Raw genomic sequence first — 12560 nt, 5'->3', positions numbered from 1 at the left:
CTGTCACACACACACACACACACACACACACACACACACAGTCACACACACACACACACACACACACACACACACACACACACACACACACTGTCACACACACACACACACACACACACACACACAGTCACACACACACACACACACACACACACACACACACACACACACACTGTCACACACACACACACACACAACACACACACACACACACACAGTCACACACACACACACACACACACACACACACACACACACACACACACACACACACACACACACACAAACACACACACACACACACACACACACACACACACACACACACACACACACACAAACACACACACACACACACACACACACACACACACACACACACACACACACACACACAGCTACTTACAACGTGCATGCATGTACCTGTCACTATTGCACCAGAACTAATGTTCTATCAGTAATGATAACTATTTAACTTTTTAATAGGTCCTTCAGGAAGAAAAATTGTTTGGTCAGACCTATAACCTTCCAAAGAATTTGAATCTAGAACACCCTGACAATCATGCTTTACAAACGTTCAAGGAGCTATTGCTAAATCAATCTGCATCTGCAACAGTATGTGCTGGTCTTAGTAACAGCCAATTGTCAAAGTTAGCATGTAATAGATGGTTGTCAGATGAACTGCTAGAGTGTCTTGCTAACATCGTGAACCTGTCATCAGAAGATTGTTTGTGCTTTGTACTATCAGAGTACAACAAAGCAAGACTTCAAGACTATATTACCACAGCACTGCATGGAAGAACCAGCATTCGACTAGCTTTTTGGATTATAAATGTGCAAATTGACCCTATGTCAGGCACTGCTGTAGTATCCAATCGACTATTAACAGGAAACCACTGGACTGTTGTTGCTACTGACTTTGATGCCAAACTCTCCTTCTATGGTGATTCCCTTGGCTACCCAGTTCCAACTAACCTAGTCGTCGAGACCCAGCAAGTATTCACTGAATTGAACAAGCTTCTTAATGAACACATTACAACTGCATATCCAATATTAGCCCTACACAAGACAGTGTTCGATGCAGAAGGAAAGCATGTTTGCTCACGTGAATGCTGCAATTTCCCAGTGCAAACATGTTCATCCTCTTGCGGAGTTATTGTCATTGCTTTCATTGCTGTTGCATCATTTTGTCCAAAAGAAATTTGGCAGTATCTACAGCTTCTACAGATTCAATGTCATCCTGTGAAACCTCTGCTTCATATTTATCACCATCCAAGCACATATGCACAATATCTGCGAACGTCTTGGCAACCTGGCTATTAACTAAAAAGATAAATGTTCAAAACGTAGTTGACATATCAATATTTGACGTCAACAAACGTCTTTTAATCCCTTTACCAGGAAGTAAAAAATGCAAGTCCGTCAGAACAGATCACCACCCTAGCCTCACTTTGAAGAAAAAACGAATGGATATCGATTTAATAAACTCTTACAAAACTGGTGCTCAAGTCAGAGAAAACATTTTGTACGAGAATAGCAAATCTATAGCCAACGGAAGTGCTACAGCAGGAGAGTGCAATTTTGCTGAGAGAGATGAACTAAGAACCAAAAAGCTTGCTGACAAAGAAAGAAAGAGTGACAAAGCCATTACTGACAAAATAGAGAACAGTCATTCAAGTCTGAATTGCTTTACCATAGCTGATACTAGAAACAGTGAGATACCTCACGAAATAGCATACTTGTTCCCTGATTCCTACAACTACATAGTTGATCAGTACACTAGACATACACCCGAGTCATTCCTTGGAGCAGAAACCCAAACCTTTAGTTTGCAAGCATGGATAAATGCAGAAGACCAAACCAAAGCAGTCCAGTGGATTGACGACTTTGAGAAGACTTCAAAAACAACATACCGGGTAACGCGAGGCACTCAAATTTCTGGACAAAGAATTCTTTTTAAAACTGTTCGCCACAGCCAACATCAGCAAAAGAAGCTGACAAAAACACAGTTGTCAAAACAATGCCCGCCTCCAGATCTAAAGCGGGCTCTCATTCAGAAAAGTATAAGAAACAAAAAGACTTCTTGCCCTAGTACCCTCATACTCAGACTACATCCAACAGGGGCGTAACTAGCATTAAAATTTTACCGAGGCAAGTTAATATTAATTAATTAATTAATTAACCTCGAGGTTTCTCAGTCACGTGTGTGGCAAGTGCTTCACGTGCCGTGAACGTGCGCTAGCTAAGTGCGAGAACAGTGGTGAAAGAGGACTTCTTCTGTTCGGTAACCGCGTGCAGAATGCCCGATCTTTCCTGTTATCTACTAACTGATACATCTAGCAAAGTTTTTGCAACGCCACACCCTTTTTTTTACCGAGGCAACTGCCTCGGTTGCCTCATGCCTAGTTACGCCTCTGTCCAATGATCAGCTCAACAGTTGCCGCTCATCCAAACCATCTTTGCATGATTAACCTTAAGTACTGCCATAACCACCCAGTCAACTCTGCTCATGTCCTCAGTTTTCGCCCAGTAGACAATGCTGTCAAGAAGCAGCTTACAAGTTTATTCGAGGCAGGAAACTCAGCACCTACAGCTAGGCATGAATATGCAAATCAACTGCAAATGAAGTATGACACTCTTGACATTGAAAAAACTCTTGCCGATAGATCCATCAATCCGAATTGTCAAGATATTCAACGTTTGTTCCAAAAGTGGCGAGAAAGATGTATCGGTCCTGAAAATGGCAAAGCAATGTTTGATCGTCTGTCATTAGAAGTAAACAATTCAATGAAATTTATGCTAGTAATGGTGGTAAAGCATTTCTTCAACAATATAAGTTAGAGGTGGAGTACAAAACTAGGCTTCCTGATGACTCATTTGAACCACCGGCAGCTAAAGTCACAAAAATATCTGACCACGTTCCCTTTATCCTAGCAGTAGTCACACCTTTGATGGCAAGAGCCCACAAACTGTTACGTTAAAGCGGCGAATTAGTTTACTGTGACTCAACAGCCAGTTTGGACAATTTGAATACTGCAGTCTTCATTGTGAGCTGCAGTCTTCATTGTGAGCTGCAGTACTTCAGCTGGTGCAATACCATTGGGTGCTGTAATGACATCTAGTGAAGATGCTGAGACCCTATCATCAGCATTCACAGCACTTGTTGATGTTCTACCTGACTATGCCTTCTTCGGGAGAGGCAGAACAGTTGGACCCTTAATGATTTTAACAGATGATTCTGCCAGTGAAAAAAAGCACTCAAGACAACCTGGCCAGAAGCAGTTTTACATCTGTGTGTGTTTCATTTTCTCCAAAGTATGTGGCGTTGGCTATGGAGCGCTAGGTCTGGTGTGTCAGCAAATGATAGAGTCACTTGTATGCTACTAACCAAACGTCTTCTTTATTCACCTTCAGAGGAAGCCCTAGACAACGTTAAAAACGAAATTGACAACACCCAGTTTGGAAACTTCAAAACAAGGATAGATAGCTATTGGATGAGAAGAAAAGAGTGGGCATTGTGTTTTCGTACAAAATTCCCTACTCGAGGAAACTTCACCAACAACTATTCAGAAGCAAGTATTCGGATTACAAAGGACATCCTGTTCCAAAGAAGGAAAGCGTGGAATTCAATTCAATTGTTTCAACTGATAATGAAAACACTAGACTTATACCATCAACGACGACTGTTATCCTATGCAAGCAACAGACTTGACCACTTTGTATCACTGAGATTCACCCTTGCTGGAATCAAGCCAGGAGCCATTTCTTTTGATGATGTTATGCCTACGGATGACCCACATGTTTATGTTGTGCAAAGTCAATCAAATGATGACATCCAATGGGTAGTCGACCTACAACTCGGAGAATGCTCCTGTCCTATAGGGTTCAATGGTAAGCCATGCAAACATCAGCTTGCAGCCTCAGCAAAATACATGAAAAATAGTATCAATAGCATTCCAACTGAATCTCCACAAGGATGACAATTCTTTGCAGTTCTTGCTCTAGGGAGCAGCTGCCAAGACATCAGTTTCTACAGTAGTGTCAACGAAAAAGCAGATGAAGAGCACCTACGTTCTCTCTCCGTTGATGTGCAATGGTCTAATGAAGACGTAAAGAAATCATTGGAAGGTCCACTCCCACCCTTTGATGACCCACTTCAAGACTGTGTTAGACATGATACTGATCAAGATCACATAATTACAGGTAATGGCATGGATGAAATCAACAGAGTTGAAACAGTAAGGAAGCAACTATGTCATGTAATGGACGACATTGAAAATGGACTAGGTAATACTCATTATAGTATCTCAAGTAAAGATGGTTTCTTGGCTGCAGTAGAAAAGTTTTGCTCAACCTACTGGAAGATTCGGGGTAAACTAACCCATCCATCCAACAAACAGCAGCACTTGATTTCTGCGTTACACATGTTTGGTAGCCATATAGGGCTAACCAAACATAAGCAAAAGATACATGTACAACCCACAGCTGTCAGTAGAAGACGGCCCATCAAGACATCAGCTTCTGTTCCAGCAAAGGTGGGGCGCCCCACACTATTTAGTAAAAAGGTGGCTGCTGCTGCTGCTGCAAGTAGATACGTAATGCCGAAACGAATTCAACGATCAAAGAAAGGACACAATCTGGCCATCAGTTTAAAGGGAAACACTAAAAATGCGCTATAACACAATAACTTTATTAGTAGCTACACATAAATGATTTTTACAGTAACAGGTCCTGTTTTAGCTTTCAGTTTGCTTAATTCTTTGCATAGTTCAAATGAGACAGCAGCGACAGTCATTTTAGTTGTGCCACTTTCACAATGTTGAAGTAAATTTGCTTTCATAAGTCCAACTATTGTCTGCTTTGTCTACTATTCTACACAGACCCTGAAATAAGGATTTCAAATTGATCGACCATTTAGTCAGAGCTGTAGCTGCCATTTTGAAGCGGCTCTATTGCAGCCGCCATTTTGAGAAATGAATGACTAATTACATAACCCTTCATCGAGTCTGATCCATGTCATAACTGGTAGAGTGATGTGTTTGTGTTGCCTAAGCTGGCTATGTTTATGCTAAACAGTGTGATTAAATAGAAATATTTAATCAGTTCAGCTATATACCCGGTATTGTTGTGTGATGCCTATCGGCTGCCTGCATGATTGTACAAATGCCCTGCATTGTGTGTGTACTAACGGTTGTCTGTCACAGTCATTTGTGGACAGTCTCACTGCCTGCACAGTGGTTATGTCACTACATTGTGGTAAAGGAGGTGGGTGAATTCTTTGATCATTAACTAGCTCAACTGTCTTGACCGCTGGTGAGTTGTCAGAAGCGCACGAGCGCAGAGGACGCCTGAAGCTGTGGTCTCCTAGCATCATAAACTGTACCCCTGAAAGCAACCCGAACATTTCAATCCATGCCGTAACTTTATTTCCAGTAGTGTACCAATGCTCTTATGGCCGGCCGTTATTTCATGCTCTGCTACAGATGTACTAACTATCTATCGATCTGCTCATGCACTAAATAAAATGCCTGCTAATGAATCAACACAAAAGCAAAAAGTTGGGTTTTGTTTATTATAAAATTTATAATTGATAGTGTATATATATGTTATGCACAAACACGGATATGGACAAACCATGGATGTGTAGTGGATGTCTACTTTTGCCGGGTAATTTAAGGGTTAGGGTCAGGATGATATGGTTAGGGTCAGGGTTAGTGGTTAGAGTTAGGGTTAAAATTAGGATTAGGGTTCGGAATGCATGGTTTGTACGGGCAAACCATGGATTGTGCCGGGTAGTTAGTTTATGGATTGTCCAAATCCGTGCTTGGAACACAACATACTGTATATGCAACAATCAAGCAGTACTACATTTGAATGAACAACTGTCAGTATGTTTATGGCGTTGTAACGCAAAGATTCTTTTAAATCGATGATGTTTACATGACTTCAGTTTGAACTTTGGTTGACTTTATACAAATAGCTATATTAATTTTTATATTTTGACACACGCCCATATTTGTCTTTATTACATACATAAACAGTCCCACCTCAACATCCAAACAACTAAGGCATGCATGTCCTAACTCATCCATACATCCACTATCTCTAAATTTAAATGTTGTAACACCAATCTAGCAATGTAAGACCACAATCTGATAGACAATTGCTGTAATAAACTGTTAAAAACATCCTGTTGCTCACTGCATAATTCTTGAAGCTATAGAACATAGAATCTTGAAACTGTAAGGTGACCATAGACCGAGAGTTTCCACAGCAAATGGACAGAAGAAGATAACACCAGCTGCTGAAACCTCATAGTTTATAGTTGGTAGATTGCAACCACCTAGCACTGCTCCATTACTATCTTTGATAGTATCCCTTCTCAGTACATTCGAATTAAGCTGCAACTAATCACAAACATACTTACTACAGCAGTTGCAATATATGACATCTAACAAATGTACGCAACAGGATATCTAATACTTTTTAGTCTTAGATTGACCAAAAACATGCATTTGCATATCCTGTGTTTGTTTGTTGAGCCACATGCCTCTCTTGCTTTAGAATATCCAACCAATCAAAACTTTCGGCAATAACAATGGGTGACATCACATTAGTCCACAATCGTGACAGAAAATTATGGACACGTTTCCACTAGCACTTAAACCAGTTTAACGAGTGGTTTAAGCTAAACTGGTTTAGGGATTAACATGTTTCCACCTGCACTAAACCAGTTACCAGGGTATATTCTAAACCTAAACCGCTTTCCTAGACCTACGTTGTAGTAGGTTTAGCAAAGTGACTTAGATTGAACTATGTCGTGACAGTAGCGCGCTTGCTTAGATGGCTTCTCGACAATGCTGTTTGATGATATTGACTGTTTTGCTGGTATAGGATTACCTTGAAAGATGTAAGGGTTGTTAATTAACTAAAGGAGAGAGAGGAAGAAGATGGTGTCCTTGGTCATCGTCATGCAAATTCCTAGTACTATCATGTGACAACCAACAGTTGCTCTGACTCTGCGACAGAGTAGCCAATACTTCAAACAAGCCTACAAGTGTTCCTAAACTATTTGTCTTGCACAGCCCGGATGTGCAAGTTCCTAAGAGGAAACAGTCGCTTTCTTGAACTTGTTTAGTTTATAAACGCATTTAAGCTAAGTTAAAGTGCACTTAGTGGAAACATGGCCTATGTTTCTATCTTACAAGTATACGGATATAAAAAATCCTACATTTCCCAAGAGAAAATGCATCATGAAACTGTTCTCCATCATCAACTAATTAATAAGAAATTAAACAAAGTGAAAATGATGTAGCTTGGATTGCATAGTACAGCAATCGGTAAATAATCTGCACGGCTACCTTCCTTTGGGGATTTGACAAATCAATCGCACGTCAATCACACCTCAAGTACAATGATGTGTAACCTCCCCCCTTCTTCCTCCCCAAAGCGATAAAACCATCCACATTCAGTGCCTTACAGCTCAAAATATATTTGTAAATGAAATGTGACACAAAAGGGGGCAACATGCAACAAAATACTCAAAACATGGTCTGATGAACAAGACAAATATTGACCCTCACCCACTTGAGCTATCCTTGACAATTAGCCTTGACTAATTATGTTAGAAAGCTCTCGTGTCTCTGATCAATATTTAAAATATTGCCTCACCAACCATGTTCTAACTCTTATTAATTTTCCCAATATCAGAATTTATATAAAATACCAATCACACCTCTGATAACTCCACACCATTTACAGTTCAAAATTGTCACTTGTCACATTACATTCCTATTGTGCCGAATTGAATTAGTTTAAAGTTAAGATCAAATACAAAAAGTGTCCAATCTAATACCTAAAGCCTGGTTCACAATATCTGCTGGAGACCTGCCGGACCTACTCGACAGCTGTCGAGCAAAATAGAATAAATCCTATTCTGTCTGGCTACCACTGCTGCTCTGGCTGCACTCTGGCTTCAGTAGGCATGGCAAGGTGCATTTGCCAGACTGCTGTCCTACAGATATTGTGAAATAAGCTTAAATAAGATGTTGACCGTACTAACTTTGCACGAAATCCAAATCTTAGGTGAACATCTTGCAAATTTGATTACTAGTTACTAAGTAATAGCAGATAACTTTTAAATTTGAATTGACACCCTCCAGAGTTAATTGGACAGACAACTAAGCTAGTTTGACAAGTTAAAAAAATTTGATTTTTTGACACATTGTGAATTTGATCTGACAAAACAAATTTGATTTTACGACTTGGAAATTTGATCTGACTACAAACTAATTTGGTGTGACAGAATACAAATTGAATGTGACAAGTGACAATTTTGACCTGTAAATAGTGTACAACAATTTCCAAAATTATTAGGATGAACCGTTGACAACAGCACATAAATCAAAGTACTATAGTATGCATGCTCAGTGGGTCTTTCGTGTCAGTGCATGCTAGTACGCTGTACGTACTGCAATCATATGTAATATCAATATTGCCAATTTACTGTTTGAACAATAATATTCAATTTATGAACTAAAACGTACCGGTTTCAATTTGTTTGAATTTCTGTTGTGTTGCATAATTTGAAATTCTTTCTTTGTCGCAAAGAAGTCCGCATATGTAATAGTAGACTCTAAGAGTTCAGCAGCTGCTGCAAATAATTCCCAAACTGGGGTCCCTTCAGATTAGTGTTCTCCCTCAATGCGCGCACTCATATTCAACAATTAAATGACCTACGGTCGAAAACAAGAGAACTATTCAGTGGCGCCGTATTCGCTGCAAACACATACACGTGCTTATTAAGTCAAGCACGTGAATATCCGGGATATCTATCCGGGACCTAAAATAACCGGGGCCCAAAAAAATTTCCAACTGCGGGCCCAACTGCGGGCCCAACTGCGGGCCCAACTGCGGGTAATTGCGCGCCCGTCTGCGCATAACCGCGCTTAAGTGCGCGTAAGTGCGCGTAATGCAGGCTGGAACAGTTGAAGAGGATCGTCTCACCCAAGAAATTTTAGCTAAATTCTGTTAATTAATTAATTAAGAAGAAGATTTGACGCACTATGACACTCTACATCTACGTAAATGTGTACCCATTTTGCTACAATTCATCAGTGCTTGCCTTCAGAACGACAAAACAAGTTGTATGGCAGATCACTGTAGAAAAATTGTTCAGGAACTGGTCGTTTGTATGATGGCTCCTTTCACGAAAAACAAAGCAGAACACAGAAAGACTACCCACCACCTCAAGTTGATAACATGTTTGAGGACTATGCATTCTTTAATTTCCTAATTTCCCTCAGTGCAGAGGGCAGTTGTATTGGCAGTTGTGTACTCTCTGTTCCCGTTCACTGCGTATCTACAAAAATCGCTTTAGCATCATTCGAAAGCGCAAGAGCCCGGATGTCTTCTAGACGCTAGACATAGCATGTAAATAAGACACACCCAGAAGGTTTTTGCATATCAAAGGTCATTAGTCTATTAGAACGTTATGGTTACGATACGATTACAGATAACTGGTCAGGAAAGCAGATGCCATGTCAATTACTCCATTACTATTAATTACTCTAGTGCAAAGCTTCATGCGTTCAGCAACGCTTGCTCGTGTTCGCCTGGACTTGGCTGGTCGATGCAACATCACTATCAACTTCCGTTACTTCGTAGTCGTCATCTATCTCATTTGTGATGTTATAGCTCTCCACGATGTCTTCACTGCGCATCCCGTCTTTTTTCTAGAAATTCTCTTCTTCTATTTTCTACGTGTTTTGCAGGTATTGTAAGTCACAGTTAAACACATCTGTGTCAGTAACAGTAAATCTGCAGTCACAGTAGACAACCTTTGATGTCATAGTCACTTAGTAGGTCACAGGCAATTAGTTAAGTGTTTCTAAACCAACACAGGTGCTTCATAACGTGGGTCATTAGTAATGCTGTGTTTATGTTTAGTATTCCTAAAGTCTGTCCCAGCATTAAAGTCACAACCGAAAACGGGCAGCTGAGGGGCCACTTTGGAAGATACGGGATTGATACGGGCATCATTGGATAGCTCTTGATTCCCTTTATTCAATTATGGCAACGTGTTGTTCATAGGGTGTATTAGAGAGGAGATACAGCACACTTTGGAAATATAATGAGATAGAGGGTGGAGTTATGTCAATCAACGTTCTCTAAATGCATAGCTTGCCAAATTAGTTTCAACTCTTTAAGATAAAGACTGTAATTGAGACTGAAGTTGATACTCTAATGGACATATAAATTAGCTACCTGCTGTTGCTACGCCCTGTACAATACCAAAGGTCAACAGTTAGTCACTTTCTGTATCGCTAACAGTTTCTTCAGACTCAGAGCTCGAGGTGTCGCCATGGCCTACTTCTATTACCATTCGCTCAACTAGGTCGTCCATCAGTCCGTCTACTTCCCAATAGTGCTTCTCCACCTTTTCTCTTACATGTTCCACACAGCCAGCCCATCGATCTGGTGTGACTTCCAGCATTCCTTCTCTGGCAAGTTGCAAAATGTTCTCCATAGTAAAACCACTGATCCCTGTATTCTTTCTAGCTGCATAACCTTTGACTTGTGCCCATGCGAGCTCTATAGGATTTAGTTCACAGTGACCAACAGGGAGACGCAAACAGCTGTGTCCCTTTTCTTGTGCAAAGACGTCTGTTTGGTATACAGAAACAGGATTGGTTGCCCAAATTAAGAAATATAGTTCAGCTTTTAACATCTTCTTTTCATGGCGAATTTTATGCTTTGCAAGCCAGTCTAACATATCCTGTTTTCTGCTTGACTTGGTTGGTATTTTTTCAACAACTGCGTTGTGGTACTTGGCATTATCCAACACAATCACAGATCGAGGTGGACAGTTTGGTAACAGCTTCTCTCTAAACCACTCCATGAAATGTAAAATATTCATTTCGTTGTGATAATCGCCTGAGTCTCTTTTGCCAACAAAAATCAGTTCAGCTCCATCAATCCACCCTTGCTCACAACCTGCATGAAGGATTATGAGTCGTTTTCCTTTACCACTAGGAATCTTGAGGCCACCTTTCCCGTCATAGTCTGTCCAGCATTTTGTCACTGTATGGTGCTGATTTAGCCATGTTTCATCAAGGTAGATAATAGGCCTACCTTCTGATCGAAATCGTTTGATTTCTTTCAGGTATTGGGCTCGTGAGGCCACAATGCGGTGCTGTTCGTATAAACATTTTTTTCTGTTCATAGTTTTATGTCGAAAGCCCATTCTGCTAATGATCCTATGCAAACTTGCCCTTGAATATGGAAACTCCTCTTCTTCTACTAGAGCAGCGTGGAGTAGTGTTAATGTGGGGAAGACTTTGTCAGTGTAGAATTTATGAATTCTTCTCCTGATTACAGCCTCTTGAAAATTGTCTGTGTACTCTCTAACTGGTCCACTGTGTTCTTTTCTCCCTCTCTTCCTTGGACTTTCAATATGTCCCTTATCTTTATGTTCTCTGCAGATTCTGTAGATTGTTCTCTGGTGCATCCCTGTTGCTTCTGCTACTCTCTGGATCGGTTTGTCCAGAAGGATGGGGCCATCCTCCTTTTCTTTCACAAAGAAATCTCTCACGGAAAGCACAATTGACTTTTCTATACTTCTTATATGTCTTCCTGATTGTGTTGCCATTGGAAAATAGATAGAAAATATTCAAACACTAGCAGACCAGAATTAAAACTGAAAGCCAAAACTGACAATGCAGAGAGCGTTGGGTGTAGGCAATGCGTGGGACCTCCAAATGGAATCTCTGGTGACTGCTATAAACTTGTTACGTCACCTGCACTACACAGTCTGTTTCCGGTTTGGATACTGTTATCATTTTGCTTCTGAAAATGCATCTGAGTTCTGATTGACTGCAGACTACTAAGTTAGAACTTGGACTGTAACAGTTATGGGGCTTATTGAGTTCCAACCAGCCGCGTAAAAGAAAATGCGTTGCAATTATTTTTACACAGCTGCAAAGGACAGATGTCCGCTAATTAGGCAGGCCCTCCCAAGTTGCACACCACATAGATCTACTGAAGAACTTCTTGTAGCCAAGCTACTGTAGCTAAAAGATTCGGATGTTGTGGGTACGTACAGGGAACACTTACTTATCTAGTACCTGTGTTAGTTTACCTGGAGGGGATAGTAAACTGAGGCTAACTGGATCTATAATTGATTGTTGCAACAACATTGCATATGGTCCTTACAAGGTGCAGGGTTTCCTCAGCCACTCCCAAGTTACTCCCCCAAACCCATTATGACTTTAATTCTGGGACAGACTTTAGATTTCAAGTTGATGTTTCCCAAGGATGTAAAACAACAATTTGTCACAAAAAAGAAAGACCACCGTTCTCTGTCTCCCGGCATATTAACTTCATATTGCCCTCATGGAATGTCATACGGGTTCGAAGTGTTGCAAAATGTCGAGTCACCAAGAATATCATTTAATTAAATCATGCTGCCTCGGTTCAAAGAGCCTCCACGATATATTCTCTAGGACAACGCTTCTAACTTACATGAGTATGTGCTGAACAGGTAATTAATTAATGCATAC

At 40.6% G+C, this 12560-nt stretch overlaps 1 protein-coding gene across 1 annotated transcript; it reads right to left on the bottom strand.

Annotated features, from left to right (window-relative positions):
- Window positions 1-9984: 9984 nt before the first annotated feature.
- On the bottom strand, window positions 9985-12170 carry LOC134180143 (uncharacterized). The gene has a single exon (XM_062647234.1). The coding sequence runs from the start codon at window positions 11648-11650 to the stop codon at window positions 10307-10309; it is 1344 nt and encodes a 447-aa protein (XP_062503218.1). The 5' UTR covers window positions 11651-12170; the 3' UTR covers window positions 9985-10306.
- Between the last annotated feature and the right edge of the window lie 390 nt (window positions 12171-12560).

The sequence above is a fragment of the Corticium candelabrum genome, chromosome 5 (genome assembly GCF_963422355.1).
Source record: "Corticium candelabrum chromosome 5, ooCorCand1.1, whole genome shotgun sequence".
Taxonomy (NCBI): Eukaryota; Metazoa; Porifera; class Homoscleromorpha; order Homosclerophorida; family Plakinidae; genus Corticium; species Corticium candelabrum.
The sequence above is the reverse complement of the archived record's forward strand: the minus strand, read 5'-3'. Positions and strand labels throughout refer to the sequence as shown.

Bases quoted from the DNA above. Each gene is read 5' to 3' on its own strand.
- LOC134180143 (XM_062647234.1), bottom strand. From the start codon at position 11,650: ATGGCAACACAATCAGGAAGACATATAAGAAGTATAGAAAAGTCAATT.